Source organism: Chrysemys picta, chromosome 10 (assembly GCF_011386835.1).
Source record: "Chrysemys picta bellii isolate R12L10 chromosome 10, ASM1138683v2, whole genome shotgun sequence".
In the NCBI taxonomy this organism is placed as follows: Eukaryota; Metazoa; Chordata; order Testudines; family Emydidae; genus Chrysemys; species Chrysemys picta.
In genome coordinates, this window is record NC_088800.1 from 13,179,065 (window position 1) to 13,196,505 (window position 17,441).

At 41.2% G+C, this 17,441-nt stretch overlaps 1 protein-coding gene across 23 annotated transcripts in view; it reads left to right on the top strand.

Moving 5' to 3' along the window:
- The window catches only part of AKAP13 (A-kinase anchoring protein 13), a 341,004-nt gene that overhangs the window by 258,191 nt on the left and 65,372 nt on the right, over positions 1-17,441 (top strand). For 9 of the 23 annotated variants that reach the window (XM_042856648.2, XM_065559282.1, XM_024102918.3 and 6 more), the window contains 4 exons: positions 2,774-2,836; positions 5,693-5,885; positions 8,735-8,840; positions 15,236-15,358. In XM_042856648.2, coding sequence (XP_042712582.2) covers positions 2,774-2,836; positions 5,693-5,885; positions 8,735-8,840; positions 15,236-15,358 — 485 coding nt within the window. The remainder of the gene's footprint in view (positions 1-2,773; positions 2,837-5,692; positions 5,886-8,734; positions 8,841-15,235; positions 15,359-17,441) is intronic. The other 14 variants (XM_065559288.1, XM_008165446.4, XM_065559276.1 and 11 more) reach the window with 3 other exon arrangements.

Here is a 17,441-nt window from a genome sequence, read left to right on the forward strand (position 1 = left end):
TTAATACAGTTAAGAAATATATGTATGTAGAGAGAGATTTTATATATATATATATATATATATATATACACATACATACATACATACATACCCAGATCTACAGAATTGTCAGCTGTAGGTCAGTTTTCATTGTGAAGGAAATTGGATACCCTCTCCTTCCCCACCTCACCCCCACAATACACACACAACTGCGTGAGTATGTTGAACCGTTGTCTTAAGGGACACACAGGTCACCTAAGGGTGTCAGCAGACTCTGAAGGTGAGAGCAGCCGTGGAGCTGTAAATGATGCGAGTTATTCATAGTATAGCAGGACACTGACTCCCTTTGTGACCTTGAGCAAGTGTCTTATCCCCTTTGTTTCAGATTCTCCATCTGTAAAATGGAGATACTTCCTTACCCTGCGGTGGTTTACTTAGCTGCTGATTACAAATGCACTTTAAAGATTGTGCATGTTACAGCAAGGTGACTGTTCATAATGGATATTGATGTTAATATTCTGGAAGCAATCAGAAAAGATCTTCTATATATCTGATGGCCTGCCGAGCACAGGAGCGTCACTAACAGATGCATCATGGCTAGGACCCTAACAAATTCATGGTCCATTTTGGTCAATTTCACGGTCGTAGGATTTTTAAAATTGTCAATTTCATGATTTCAGCTATTTAAATCTGAAATGTCACGGTATTTTAATTGTAGGGGTCCTGACCCAAAAAGACATTGTGGGGTGGGTGGGTCGCAAGGCGGCACTGTCTTCAGAGCTGGGCAGCTGGAGCACGGCAGCGCCACGCTGGCTGGGAGCTCAGCTCTGAAGGCAGAGTCGCCGCCAGCAGCAGTGCAGAAGTAAGGGTGGCATGGTATGGTATTGCCACCCTTATTTCTGTGCTGCTGCCTGCAGAGCTGGGCCCTCGGTCAGCAGCTGCCTCTCTTTGCCCATACAGCTCTGAAAGCAGCAATGCAGAAGTAAGGGTGGCATGGTATGGTATTGCCATCCTTACTTCTGTGCTGCTGCTGGCAGGGCGCTGCCTTCAGAGCTGGGCGCTCGGCCAACAGCCGCCGCTCTCCAGCCACCCAGCTCTGAAGGCAGCAATGCAGAAGTAAAGGTGGCAATACTGCGACCCCCCCCTCCAAAAGAACTTTGTGACACCCCCCCCCCTCCCCGGCAACTCTCTTTTGGGACAGGACCCCCAATTTGAGAAATGCTGGTCTCCCCCCATGAAATCGGTATAGTATGGGGTAAAAGCACACACAAGACCAGATTTCACAGTCCGTGATGCGTTTTTCCTGGCTATGAATTTGGTAGGGCCCTAATCATGGCCCAATCAGCAGCCTCAATATGAGGCTTTAATTCCTAGACAAACTGCTGGTGGATACCCTCAGACTAAACACCATGGGTTCTTCAGTTAACTGTCCTTACTTCTTTATTCATTTAGGGTCCTTGGCCCCAGTTCTGAGTACTTCCAGTTTTGCTTGGAGTGCTGGAACAAAGAGGGGCAAGGGAAAGATGACTTTATGCCTCCTTGCACTCCCTGTATTCTGGGGCCACTTGGACCCTGCCCAACCCCTGATGTCAGAGCAGCTCTAGGGCTGCTCAAACGTACGTTCTGTTTCCCATAGCCCCCTAGGTCAGAGCACAGTGCTCTCTGGCCATGCTTACGACCCCGGGAGCTAGGAACAGTGTAAGGTTACCTTGGTGGCTCTGTGTTGGTGCAAGACCTTTCTTATGCAATGGGTGTTTCCTGGGGCGGTTTTCTGCCCCCCTTTAAGCACCACAGCTGAATAGAAAATCAGTTCCTCTGTGCTCGAAGAGTCTGCAATTGGGCTCTGTTGGGCATATTTGTAGGGCCAAATTTAACTATGTAAATGCTAACTCGCAAAGAAATAATAATTGAAACCATTGTTTAAAATCAGAACCAAAGAAATTGTCACTGTTTTGAAATTCTAATTGTTTTACATGCAAGATGGAGACTGTTTGGTTCTTGGCACTGGTATTTTGACAAGAGAAACTTTCATTTCACGGTCCCTGATTCGGATTAATCCTAGATTCATTGTGAAATAAAAAGCAAGACGCATTGCCTAGTGGTTAAAGCACAGAACTTGGAGTCAGGAGAGACGTAGTTTCTGTTCAGGCTCTGACATTGACTTGCTGTGCAACCTTGATCAGATCACTTATTCTCTTCTTCATTCTTCCCCATCTGTAAAATGAGGTTAATATCCTGATGTGGGGGGAGCTTAATCCATTCAACGGTTGTGATGCATTTTTCAGATCCTTGGATGGAAGGTGCCATAGTAGTGCTGATTACTGTTGTTATTAATAGACCTTTTACCTCATGGCCATTTGCTTTATGTGAAATTGGCCTTTGTGGGTCTCAATCCCATTCTCTCTCTATAAAATGCTATGGCTTGGCTTGACTGGGTTGCATATGCCAATTAAATGAAGAAAAAGTTCCCTCACAGCTGGTACAGATTTTCACCCATGGGACATGGAGTGAGCTCCCCTATCAGCTCCAGTTCAGTATTGGCACCCGTTGGTGGAAGCAATTCGAGGGAAGCTTGCACTGTTCCACTACCTGCACCATCTCTGTTCTGTGGTAACTAACAGGGCTTTAGTGTCCTGGGACTGCCAATCTGGTACCTTTCACCCACCATTAATTAACATACAATGCAAAAATCTTTCTAAAATTAAATAAGTTTAACCGAGTCCTGAAGCATTCCCTTTCTGTGACAATCCAATAACTGCAGCCCTTTTCCTTTCTCTGCCTTTGATATCCTCAGTTTGAGCTGGTGTCCCTCTGGCGTACAGTACATTACCATGGGTGCTGACTTTAATTGTAGAAGGTATGGTATAAATAAATGTGCAGCAGCGGAGGGGCATTGCAAACAGTGTTGTCAGCTCTTTGTGTGGTGGTCTGTTTCTCTGTTGCTCTGGCTGGAATGTGCTTGTGTCTGTTTGCTTTGTCTGTTCCTCCCCCCAGTCACATTTGGTGTTGGGTCCTCCAGAGACTGAGGTACAGGTGAAGGTGTTGGTTAGTCTCTGCTAGTCTTGAGTGTCAGAGAAGCTGCATTATTCACCTGGAGCTGCTTTTTTTCTGTGATGATTTTTAGGCACATCTTTCCATACAATCAGAGCAATGAAAGTGACAGCAAAAGAATCTAAGCCAGAGTTAATGAGATATAGCAGGGGTCGGCAACGTTCGGCACGCGGCTCACCAGGGTAAGCACCCTGGCGGGCCAGGCCAGTTTTATTTACCTGCTGACGCAGCAGGTTTGGCCGATCGCGGCGCCCCCCCCATTCATACAGACTGCTTCTAGTACAATGAGAGTTCTTTTTGCTCTCTCTTGAGCAGAGAAGCTAGTCATTTAAACCTCTCTAGAAAAAAAAATCTGATAACCACAGATTTGGTTTTCCCAGGCACTTAAAACTTGCGTGTCCTGTAGAAAGTCCAGAGTCAGAATTAATTATCACAGGTAAGATCCTCAACAGAGGTAGATTGGCAGAGCTGAAGATCTGGACCCAGATTTATTTTTGCCTCAACAGTTAAAGGATAGAATTTCCAACTGTATTTTCTGGAGGCTAGATAACTCTGAAGTTTGGAATACAGATCATTTACTTTAGAACACTGATTTAAATGTGATCCAAATACAGTAGGTAAAAACCACAGAGCATTATCAGCTGATGACTATTTGATGGCATGTCTGAAGAGAGTTGCTGTTCTGAGCCCAGTTATTAGAGGATAGATGTCAAGATCACAGCAAACTACCAGCGTGATTTTGGGCTGCAAGAATAAAAGCCTGTCCTCCCTAGATAATAGGAGTGGGACTGATTTCCCCTTGCAGATGTTTGGGAGTAAATTTTACAATGCATGCTATAGCTAAATAAAATGCAATTAAAGGCTTTTGTGAGTTGATAAAATTGCAAATTCTGTGATTTGTCTGCCTCTCGTTTACTAACTTGAAAAAATCTTTGGAACACGGATGTCTGTCTCTTCTGATTTAAGATTTACTTCAGCTTTTGCTTTCGAGATGATACATGTTTGTCAACCATCAGCTCCTCCAGTGATATGTAGAATACTAGTATCCATTTGGTGTCTACGTGGATTTAAAGCTCCACTGTACATTACAAAGTATTTTATTTTTCCTTTTAACACGTTTTGAATGTTAACTCAATAGTGAGTTAGATTTCATGATTAACCTTGAGTCCAAGTGTGTTGTACATATTAAATGTTTTCTGTAAAACACTTGCCCCTTATCCAACCACAGCAAATTGTCATATAATATACGATGCATAGAGAGGACAATCAAAAGAACATACAAGTGTCACTGTAATTGACATTTTGTCTTCAGGTACTCACAGGCCATTAAATAGCAATTGATTCAACTCCAAAGTTTGAAAAAAAAGTAGTATTTGAAATGCTAAGGTTATATAGCAGGATCCTATCCGAAAGATGTCAGGAGGTGCACTGGGACTAATTTGTTCATCTTTCACCTTTAGAAAGAGGGGTTGAAATCCTCATTCATGTCAAAAATGAAAATGTGTGTATTGGTGTTATCTTTAGTTCCTACTGTACATTGGACCATAACAAAAGCCATCTTTCTCAAGGAAGGCCCTGGATCAGAATAGCAGCGTTTGCCGCACATGAGAATTGAGCTTCAGTCATAGAGCTATGTTGGGGATCTAAGACTGGCATAGTTGGGGGCACTGCAGGTCAGGAATGAGGTGACTACAGATCTGTAGGGTGACCCAGGCCTGGAATTGCAAGGGATGCTGCAGGTCAGCATTGAGGTGCTGGATACAGTGCTTTTGCTAGAACGGTGAGGCTGGGACGATAATGTAATGTGTGGTAGCAGGGAAGGGAGGTTGGTGTTGCCAGTGAAAATTGAGCTACGCTAGCGTGGCTCTTCGTAGGGAAAACTTGCATATCAGCAGCCGTCACTGTGGCTGAGTCTGGCCAACTCTTTCATAAGCACCAGTGTTGCAGACAAATGCTTTTTGTTTTGTTTTTAGTGATCGTGCCTGGCTCAGTTGGATAACCTAGCTGCAGAGGCAAATGCTGAAATGTGATTCATTGGCCGATGGAGACAGTACTTCTTTAATACTTAGATTTTGGCACTAATGCCCTGCTTTCTGCCAAAGCTTATACAGTGGCAAATGCTAAGCAGCATCAAGGAACATCTCTGCGAAGAAGAGTTGTACACCTTCAATATATTGCTGTCTATAAACCAATGGCTTCATAGCTGTGGGAGGGGCAAATAGCATCAGGATATACCAGCTATGTCTAACTTAAATTGAGCTGCATCCAGTATATCATTTGAAGCTGAGAGAATAGAATGAGTTGGAAATAAGCACACCTAAGAAAGCTCCCGGTTTTTCTTTTGCACAGTTCAGGAGAGCGAGAAGGAGTCCAATAACACAGAAATGTATTGGTCCATTATTCTCACGCAACCATTTGCCTGAGTGTACCAAGATATTGCTGTCTGCAGTGAACACGACAAGCTGCTACCTGCAGTAGGTCACGTATATTACTCAAGGAAGTAACACAAACTGAGGGAATAATATACGTTTCACTCCACGGTGAATGTCGAGGTTGCATCCTTTTTGAATTAGAACGCGTCTCATGCACACAGTTTAGACGCCACATTGTATGTTAAAGCATTAAGAATTTTCAGTGTCTAACCTCTCTGATTTTTCTTCAGTTACAGCCTAGAAGGCCTTGCAGGAGACTCCGATGATAACAAGAAGCCCTCCTCAAATTTAGAGACTTCCTCTTTGAGTTCCAAAGACCTCAGGCGAAGTCCACTTGCTAGTGACGAACGTGGCTCCTTGGTCTCACTCACTGAAGAGGAAGTAGAATCTGAGCAGGGGGAAATCAGAGGCTTTGACCGTCAGGTAAAGCTGTATTTTTCTTATTGTTGGGTTTTCACAAAACTCTAAATCAAAGGCTCCAAAACTTTGCCCAAGTGAGGGTCCTCTTTGCATGCATAATACAGAGATATTCTCATCTTTAATATAGATATGTGCCTGGCAAAGGCTAAAAGATTCATCACTCCCACTTGATCATAGCGACCTTGCTACTCAGCCATAAAGGCAGCATGGTTAGACCGTAGGACAGGGAACAAGTAACTCCTGAGTTTTCTGCTACGGACTGGATGGTCTTGGAAAAGTCACTTTGCTTCGTATAATGGAGTTAATAACACTTCTCCTATAGAGATGTTATGAGGCTTAAAAAAATGAATGTTTGTGTGGCACTCTGAAGATGTGAAGCATATATAAGTACTAAGTATTATTTTATCTGTTACGTTTTTTCGGTTTATACCCATAAGAAAATGAAGACCTTTCTCTTTCATAATAACCTGTATTCTGATTTTTTTAATGGTCTCATCCTACTGTTACAAGCAGCAACTAAATTCAATATAACAAATGGAGAATTATGCAAATTTAGGTTCACCTTCTTGGAGATTTAATCAGGAGAGATGGGCCTGTGTTTTGTGGACATGTACCTTCAATCTGTTTTATTAAAAAGGCAAATATATTAAATGCATTGAATATCTGAAAGCCACACTTCCACTATAATACAGTAACTCCTCACTTAACGTTGTAGTTATGTTCCTGAAAAATGCAACTTTAAGTGAAACAATGTTAAACAAATCCAATTTTCCCATAAGATTTAATGTAAATACAGGGGGTTAGGTTCTAAGGAAGTTTTTTTAGGGCAGACAAAAGGCATTATATACTGTACTGTACTGTGGTTGGGAAGTGCCCCTGGCTTATCCCACACAGGCACAGCCTGCTGAAGGCAAGGATGCTAGGAAGCACCTTCGCAGCAGCAGCAGCTTCCCTGGAGAAGAACAGGCACCAATTTTGCCCGGGGGATGCTCCAGGCCCGCTTCTTCCCATCCCCGCTCCACTCCAGGCCCATCTCTTCCCACCCCCGCCGCATCCCCGCTCCTTCCCCCGCCCAGAAAGTCCTAAGCTGTTTGGCAGTGCTTAAGGCTTTCTGGGAGGGAGGAGGAAGAATGGAGACGCCATGCTTCCCCACTCCTGCCCTCCCTCCCAGAAAGTGCTGGGAGGGAGGGGGAGAAGAGGAACTTATGCAATGCTCCCTTGTAAAGTCGCTGCTCTTCCAGCCAACCAACATTATAAGGGAGCATTGCACAACTTCAAATGAGCATGTTCCCTAATTGAGCAGTGACATAACTTTGAAACAATGTTAAGCCGGAGAACGTTAAGTGAGGAGTTACTGTACTTCTCTGGGCAGACACAAAAGAACTGGGGGTTATTCAGCTGTCCCTGTTTAACTGCTGGAGATTGTCTTTGTTGACTGATCCTGGCACACTGATTTTCTTTGACATCTTCATGAGTCTCACATAGAGGAAATTGGTGTTGCTTAGTGCATCTGTCACTTGAGCATCAAACTGTTGTTGAAAGTGGCATTTGAGTCACAGCCTAAGTAAAGGTGAAGGGAGTAACCAGGGCTCATGAGAACTGATCTGTGAGAGCTGGCTTTAGGATGTGGGATTGTATCTCTTAGCCATTGCTTTGATGAATGGTGTTCATTGAAAGTCCATTGTTACAGCTACATACCCTCAGTGTCAGACTCTTGCCATTTTGTACTGACAGCTGATGTGTAACCTTGATTTATGCATTCCCAATTAATAAGCTAAGGATAAGCAATAGAACCAAACTGAACTCTTTAAGGTTCAAGCTTCTGGGGCAGTAACAGATAATTTAATGTAATGGAGGACTGTGAATGACACAGTGAGGGACAGCATTAAAGACTTTTATTTAAAATCAAATAATTAGTTAAAGCAGACAGGCATTACACTGCATTTATACCCACATTCCAGGATAAAATGGTGCCTCCAGGCTGATCAGTCCCAGGATGAGAAGAATGAGTATATAATCCTTTCTCTCTCTGGTACCCCAAATTAGCATACTACTCTTTATATAATCAATTATAACAACACCCCTTAATTAATTAGCATTAGGCCTACCTTTTACCGTATTTACCATAATTTAAATATTTTCTACTTTCTCATTGGTTTTTGAATATTACACATAATCTTACTTAATGTCTACGTAAATATCATTCCAATAACTATCAATACAGATAGCATTCTTCTAAAACATTCACATTTTGTCTAAGACACTTGTTAAAAGTAGTTAAAACCAAAATCTGTTTACAACATGGCCTAAGATTGTGTCCGAATTTATCTCTAACTTGCCTCTAAATTATCTCACTTTACTCATATTTTACTAGGCCTTATTGTTTTCATGCCCAAATTTAAGGCCCCAAAGCATATTTTCTACTAACATTTCAGCACATTTCTATTTAACATAAGCAAATGTCATCTCTATAGACTCCAGCTGGCAGGGTTGAAATCACAGCAGTATTTTCATTGGCCATCAGACAACAAACATACATTTTATTGGCTTGCCAGAGAAGGAAGCATCCTGTGCTTGCCTCTGTTTTTGTTACATACTTACATTTGTTTCCCATTTTTAAAGACGTTGCATTTCACTTTTACAATTCCTCTGTGGTTTTGTCATGCTGCAATTCACCATTTTTGTACCCTACCACCCTAGTTGGGCCCATCCCTTTGGGGAAGGTATTCTTGAGTGTTTTAATGTTAAAGGGATGGGCAACTAATGCATTTAAACACTAGACTGTAGTCTGCAGTTGGGGTGAGGGCATTGCTTGGCATATCTTCTTAATAGAGTTGTTTTCTATTCCACAGATACGCCAAAGATCACAGCCGCATGGATTTAGTTTCTGTACTTCTGCCACTTCTCCGCTGACCAAATCCATTTCGCTAATGACAATCACTCAACCAGGACTAGACAGTGAGTAAACATGACTTTCCATTTGGCTTATCATCCCATATGCAGTATTCACGTACCCCATGCTAACTCCCCAAGATAGAATTCCCCAAGCTTTCTTTCTGTCTTATTACTTGAAGCAGAGGTGTGCTTCTCTACTGCATTTAATTACAAAAAAGGGGCATCACTCATTTTTAGACCCAAATTTGCCACCTTGCATACCTAGAATTATTTTACTCTGTTAACGTAAATTATTGGTATTAGAACTGATGTTTCTTGACTATATTATAAAAAAACTGATTATGTTCATGATAAATCCTGTATCCTTTTGAATTTCTTCCTCTGCTGTTACTATAATGGTTTCTCATTTGAGGTATTACTTTTCCATATCTTGGAGAGTTGAGAGGTGTAGAGATATGGTATCTGAATCTTCTGTATCCTCAGAAGAAAAGCCATAAGACTAGTGTTTAGGCTGGAGAGGGAATGGCCTTCCTGATATTTGTTCTCTAAAGGAATTTACTCATTAATATTCCTGTTACCCGGATCAACCTTTCTGTGGGTTGAAGGGCATAATTTCAAGTTGCATGCTTTGAGGAGAAGCAACAGATGCAGGGGTGAAATGTCAAAAGTCTGGGGTGCTTTTCTTAAGTTAAATTCTGTGAAAAAAATAAGTAGTTTGCAAAGTCTTCTTTATTCCAGATGTACTTGAGAAGACCACACACTTCTTCTCCTCACTAAGTGTTGGCCAGGCAGTATGTTTGGTCTGCTTTTATACAATTCCTCATTGGCTTGATGAGACCAGCTCTGAGCTTTTTCTCATTACTGAAATGCATATGATCTGTATGATCATCAGTCTTTACATATTGTGGATTACATTTTACTAAAAATAACCTGTCTGTTTTTGGCCCATTGGTCAAAATCATCCAAACAAAGTTAATAGTTACATCAGAGATTTGTTTGGCCTTACATTTATAAAAACCAATTCTGTTTCACCTAGCTTCATCATGGGGCTCCTCCCCTGAACTCAGTGACAAAACAGCCATTCAGTGGGAGCGTCACACCCAAAAGGACCTGTTCCTAGCAAAAAGACATGCTTTAAATTAGAGAGTTTTATTTCGTTTGGAAGCTAACAGGGAGAACCGTACAGAGAGGGTGCCTTGTGACATTTTTAAGTTCATTGCCCTCATTCTTCCATGATTAATAAGCATGTGGCCTAAAGGATGTGTCCCATAGCAACAGTAACCAAAACACCACCAAATCCATCCAATAAAAAAAACTACATCTTACTCTATATTATGTCACACCCTCTTTCCTCTTTTTGCTCAAGCCCTTCCTTTCTTTTTTTTTTTTTTAAGTAAACAGTTTTTTGGCATCGTTTCCAGTTGCTAACCAAACACTCTAAATAACACAGTCCCAGAATCCCAGAAAAACAGACGTTTTTTAGAGGACCAGAAAGCTAGGCAACCTAATGCTTTTCTCTCCATTAATTGGTAACTTTCTGTTGGGCTCACTGAGGAGATTGCCTCAGTAGAAGACTTATGCCACCTCACTTCCAAGTAAACTGTGACCCATTTCTTAAAGAGGTTTCCCTCATAATGCACATTACAGGTACCAGCAAGACCTGAATTGGGAGCAGATAAACTTGGTCAAAAATCTCTCCCTTTTTTTATATTTGTTTTTGTCTAATTAATGTCAGCCCAACCAGAGCACTCAATATATCAGGGGTCAGCAACCTTTCAGAAGCGGTGTGCCGAGTCTTCATTTATTCACTCTAATTTAAGGTTTCATGTGCCAGTAATACATTTTAACATTTTTAGAAGGTCTCTTTCTATAAGTCTATAATATATAACTAAACTATTGTTGTATGTAAAGTAATTAAGGTTTTTAAAATGTTTAAGAAGCTTCATTTAAAATTAAATTAAAATGCAGAGCCCCCTGGACCGGTGGCCAGGACCCGGGCAGTGTGAGTTCCACTGAAAATCAGCCCCCATGCCGCCTTTGGCATGCTTGCCCTAGGTTGCCTACCCCTGCTATATATGCAGGGAATGAAAGTGGTAACTCAAATGAGACTATGGAAATGGAATATTGTTAATCAAACCAGTTTAGGGTAGAATAGTAGGGTCAGTCTGGTGGCTAGAGCTGGGCCAAATTATGGGCCTAAATTTTCAAGACTGTCTAACTTTCTGTGTGGTTAACTTGAGATACCTTAGAGAAGCCTGATTTTCTGAAAATCAGGTCCCTTTAAGATGTTTGAAGTTAGACTGCTAAAAAGTAAGGCATTCAAACTCATTAGTCATTTTGAAAATTTTTGTCATAAGGTCTGTTCCCAGCTCTGCCACTTACTGAATGTGGAAACTTGGGCAAAACACTTCACCTTTCAGTGTCTCCATTTCATCATAATCATCATGGCAAATCCCAAAGGGATGTAGCCTCCTTGTAGAACAAGTGCTACTCAGATCGATTTTTAGCAAGGTCATCTTTAAAACAGGCATGATGATACCTCTTACCAGCCCAAGGATGCGTTGAGTCTTAATGTTGGTGAAGTGTTTTTGTGCCTTTTGTTGGAGGATCTCACAGTATAATACATAACTTTTATTGGATTTCCAAAACTGAACATTGATCTGTTCATTACAGCATACTTAGTCTATACCAGTGTTTCCCAAACTTGGGACGCTGCTTGTGTAAGTTTGTTTACCTGCCGCGTCCGCAGGTTTGGCCGATCACGGCTCCCACTGGCCGCGGTTCGCTGCTCCAGACCAATGGGAGCTGCTGGAAGTGGCACGGGCCGAGGGACGTACTGGCCGCAGCTTCCAGCAGCTCCCATTGGCCTGGAGCAGCGAACCGCGGCCAGTGGGAGCCGCGATCGGCCGAACCCGAGGACGCGGCAGGTAAACAAACCAGCCCAGCCCACCGGGAGCTTTCCCTACACAAGCAGCGTCCCAAGTTTGGGAAACACTGGTCTATACTATGTGTCTGACTAAGTGGGTATTCACCCACAAAAGCTTATGTTCCAATACATTTGTTAGTCTGTAAGATGCCACAGGACTCTTTGTTGCTTTTTACAGATCCAGACTAACACGGCTACCCTTCTGATACTTAGTCTATACTTAGTTATACAAGAATAAATCTCAGTGATTTCATAGAAGTAAATAAAGTAAATACAATCTAAAACAAGTTGAATTGTCCAAGATTATTCTGTCCACTTGAATAATTTCATAAGAACATAAGAACAGCCATACTGGGTGATACAAAAAGTCCATCTAGCCCAGTATCCTGTCTTCTGTCAGTGACCAATGCCAGGTGCCCCAGATGGAATGAACAGAATAGGTCATCATCAAGCGATCCATTCCCCTGTTGCTCATTCCCAGCTTCTGGCAAAGAGAGGCTAGGGACACCATCCCTGCCCATCGTGGCTAATAGCCATTGATGGACCTAACCTCCATGAATTTATCTTGTTCTTTTTTTGAACCCTGTTATAGTCTTGGCCTTCACAACATCCTGTGGCAAAGAGTTTCACAGGTTGACTGTTCATTGTCTGAAGAAATAATTCCTTTTGTTTGTTTTAAACCTGCTGCCTATTCATTTCATTTGGTGGCCCCTGGTTCTTGTGTTATGCTATATGATATAAAATAAAGTTTATCCCAAACACTCAAAGGTGCCTGGATGGGAAGAAAACAGCTTGTTTTGCACAAAAGCTTTAAAAATAAAACGCAACTGGGTAAATGTTTGGGGGATTTTGGCCTTATCTTGGTCTCTGCATGTGCATGTCATGTGTTGGTTTGGGAGCTGGTTGTAGAGTTGCACTTCCTCTAATCTCTCCAGATCTGTTGTTCCTGCTGCATCCACACTATCCTGAAGGAATTGGCTGATGTGCACTTAGCATTCACAAATGCTAATGCTGCAGCGTTTATATAATCAGAGAGTTTGCAAGAGCTGTTGGCTGGAATATGCTGAAGGCTGCTCCCAATTTTGGAATAACACATTTCCAGTGAGGAGAATTGTTACAGTTGCATACAGGAACTTCTAAAAATAAAAATAACTAAACTGAAGTGGGAACTAAGCCATGCCTGGGGAGCCTCTTCTCTCTACATTTAAAATATTGTGGCTCATCTTTCCTCTTTGAGAATAGTCTGACAAGAGAGTAACCTAAAAAGGAGAAAAAATAATTCTTCACCATCGTGGTTTTCAGAGCAAAGATGCAGGGAACATGAGTGATTTGTTTGTCCATCAGCAAGTTTAATAGGGTATATGAATAAAACTATAACTTAATTTTGTCTGCAAATGGCCCAGTTTAAATGCCTTCCACTGGGAAATGTATCTCTGAGTGTTTTGCATTAAGCAGTGCCATTGATTCTTGAGTGTGTCACATGACCTTGACCAGTCCCTCCCATGCGTGGGCATATTGTCCAGTGACCGAGAAAACACTGTGAGAGATTTTTCATCATGTTGCTTTTTTTTTGGTCTGGGTAATCCTGTGCATTCTGAATTTCTGTTTTATCTTAAGGTACAGAACCAAAAATATACAAGAGACTCTTTATAAATGGTCAAAAAGACGTTTGTTTTTCTTTTCAGTTGTTTCTTGAAAACTGAAATTTGGTTCCTTAGCATTTGTTTCCTCTATTGTGCATGCATGCAAGTTTATGTGTGACAAAGGATTGCTCAGAAGCTCTAGGATATATGCGCTGATTTGTTATTGTGGCATTGCTCAGAAAGGGTGAGTTTTGTTGTAGGCATTGCTAGTAGTATGCTTAAGAAAATAAAGCATTAAAGCATTTATTGTTTTGTGTCGTAAAAGACTTGACGACTCAAAAAATTACACTGATCTTGAAGAAAGGTTTTTAAAAAATAGGTCAATTTTTCCCCCCACCAATTGTTCTTGTAGGTAACTATCTATCTTATCTCCCTATTTTCTTTAGTGACTTCTTGCAGCAAACTGCAGTATTCCAAATTGATGTGCTATCTTATGTCTGCTTGGTTGCTCTTTAAAGAAAAGGCTACTTTTGCGTGACTCTAAATTGCACTGAAAAGCAATTCCTCTCCATAAATCCTTAAAACTATGCACATTTCAAGTTGAGTATCAGTCTTCCCTCTTTCTCCTTTTTGCCTCTATTTTCCCATATGGAAAATCCCTGTAGTGTTTAATAGAAAATAATAGCCACCCTATAGAATTTAATAGGGAATCATATCTGTGCTGTAGAATTCTGTAGTATGGCTAAAAACTTACAGGATTTAATAGAGAATCATACTCATCCTACAGGTTTGTTAAGAGTAACTTTATAGAATCCTACTAAATTGATATTGTTTTATCCCTATTAAATTCCATAGTACTTTTCCATAAGAGCTATTATGGCTGATAGGACACTGTGCCTCTGTTTCAAGAAAACTACTCTCTTTAGCCAAAGATTAGATGGTCTCCTGCTATTAAGGCACTTCTCTTAAAATAAAATAATTTAAAAAGCCAGTGCCGTAGAATGCTCTTCATCTGTGTAGATTTAAGAGAGTACTGAAACATGCCAGGAGGCATTGGCCCTGGTTCCTAGGAAAAAAAAAAAAAAACAGACCAGGAGAGAAACATCGTCATTTCACAAACTGCATTAAAATAAGAAAAAAAAAGCAAAACATTTAAGTATGTGACAGAATTATACTTATGAGTTTTCGTAAGCTTCAGTCCCGTTACAGGGGTCCACGTCACAAAATAATGTGGCGCCCTTGTTGGCAGACTCATTAAAGTTGGACTGAATAGGTCATGGAGTTTCGTCCTCCCTATAAGTAGTTCCTGTAGAACAAGAGGTGTGCCCTTTGAAAAGAATAGTAGGAGGAAGGCTGCTGCTGTGAATGCTATATTTGTTTGAAAGATAAACTAGGGAGTTTAGCTCTCCAGTGCTATCAATTCAGCACCTTTCACAGGCATAAAATTAACTGGATCTTTTAAGAGCGGCAATGGTGGCTCTTAAATAAATAAATAAAGCCAACAGTTCAGCAACACTGTATGGCTGTAATAGCACCTGATCTGCCATTTAAATGGACAAGGTGTGCCACTTAACCAGTATTTTGAGACATTGAAATGGATTCCCTGGCAATTATCCCAATAAATTCAGTAGGTGCTGTTTATTCTGGGATTTTACTGTATTTGGAAACATACTTGTTCAAATATATAATCCTATTGAGCACTGCTACAAAAACTGCCAGTGAAAATAAGAGGAGCCTTGACCCCAAAGTTATGCATGGAATTAAACTTGCACCTTTTAAAATAAAAATGAAAACATGCTGAATTCTTTGCTGACTATGCCTTTTCTGAAACCAGCTGCTCTGCACATGTTTATTTTGCTTTATTTTTAGTTTGGCTGCTTTCCTCTCCTTTTTATTATTAAATGCATTTTCATGCATGCTCTAATGTCTGCTGTTAACCCACTTCTCAGCCCAGAGACGGACTCGACCATGCGGACGAATCTCCTTCTCCTTCAACATCTCTCCGCTCATCCCTAAGTCTAAAACTCTCTTTTCTGTTGGCTCTTCTTCCAGTGATGAGGAGGAGTTGGATAGTAAGTAATCATTTTACATGAACTGCAGCCATTATGGGTGGAGGTAAAGGGAAGGTATTTCTGCTTTTTAGACCTGGCTGTTTTAGCTTGTGAGCATTAAGCTAATCTTTCCATTGCATGATGCCTAACAGCTTCACCTTCGCCGTTGTGTCTAAATGCTTCAGGAACAGCATAATGAAAGGATTGTAATCCAAAGTTTTTAATATTCCAACATCTTGACTTCTCAGCTAATTAGTTTTTGCTGTGTTGACAATATTCTTCCTTTCTGACACATCAAGGAGGCTGGAAAAGGTTGATTGTATCAGGTCAGTAAGTGTGTTGTACCAACTGCCATGGGAATGCGAAATATTGTTGTTGGTCTTTTAAAACAAACGATTATATTGTGGATATTCCAGCACGCTGGGAATATCAGTAGAGATGGGACCCCAAACCATGTGTGTGGATCTGAATGCTCATAAACTGCACTGGCGAGAGTTTGTCCACTATGGGCATTTGCTGTCTGAGCATTGATTCGGATTAGAATTTCACAGCTGCCCCGTTCTCTGGTGAGTTAAAAGCACACATCTGAGCCAAACACGCTTAAATTTCGGGAGCTCAAAATCTGGGTCCAGATTTTTTGAGGCCACGCCTGTAGTGTTTTTCCCTCCAGGAAAAAGATGTTTATGCAATGATTTGGGGTTTTAGCTGGTTGATTAGGTTTTTTGTTATGGCTTACCCCTCTCATTGTAGTAAAAGAGACTTCTTCCGAGCCAGACTTTAAAAAAAAAAAAAAAAAAAGGTCATCCTGCCAGAAGGCAGAGTGACCATTTAAAATCAGAATAGCCCAGGCTGTCTTGTGTTCTTTCCCTCAACCATCCCGTTATGACCAGTGAGCTTTAAAACTTGAGTTTATTACTTCCCCAGAACATAAAAATGTTCCATAAGGTGGGGGCTCATCACTTGGAAATGAGAGAGGAGGAGAAAGACCTGGTTGTATTAATCATCTGTAGGATGACTATGAGCCACCAATGTAATGCAGTCACAGAAAAAACAAATGCGATCCCAGGATATATCAAGCGAGATATTTCCTGTAGAGATAGGGAAGTATTAATGCCATTGTAAAAGGCACTGATATGTCCTCATCTACAATACTATGTACAGTTCTGGTCACCCTCTTGAAGAAATATGAGGTCAATCTGGAAAAAATATGAGTTCAAACTAGCAGAAAAGGGCTACTAGGATGATCAGGGGAATGGAGAGTCGATCTTACAAGACAAGACTAAAAAGAGCTTGGCTGGCTTAGCCTATCAAAACAAAGGCTGAGAGGGGATACAGTTGCTCTCTCTAAATACATTGGGGGTAAACTTCAAAGTGGGATAGGAGCTATTGCAACGTTGGTACAAGAACAAATGGGTATAAATTGACCATGAATAAATTTAGCTGGAAATAAGGTGGTTTCTAACCATCATAGAAGTGAGGTTTTGGAACAATGGGAGTACAGGGGGCAAACTACCACACTGCTTGGAAGATGGAACTTGACACCTTTATAATCTGATTATATGATGGAGTTGCCCACAATAACAGGAGACTGGACTCAGTGACCCAAGAGGACCTATGTCCTGTGCTCCTACTTCGCTGGGTGTTGGTTGTAATCCCTCTCAATCAAACAGTTCTGTGATGGCTTTATATAAAGGTTGCTTTAGCCACAGGTATTTTTAGATACAATAACCCTAGACTTGTATTTTTTCTGCCTCTCCAGGGCTCATATCTGACAGAGGAGATGGATGCATTTACTTTCAGATCAAGTGTGCATTTTAATTACCTTCCGCCAATATCTCTACACATCCTTTGGAATGACACGATCATATATTTAGATTGCCTTTTGGGGGGGGGGGGACGAGTTGCAGATTTCAGATGGGTAAATTATTACTTGATGAGCTGGTCTGTACATTTTACGGAAAGTTTAGTTGGTTGTGAGCAGGCTTTTGGAATTCTTTGGCCCCCTTAAGTTTAATTACTAGCTGTCCTAGGGTGCTGCAAGCTGTTTTCTGTCATTCAGGCATTCTCATTGGAATATGCCAATCCTGCAGCTTCTTCCTGTATC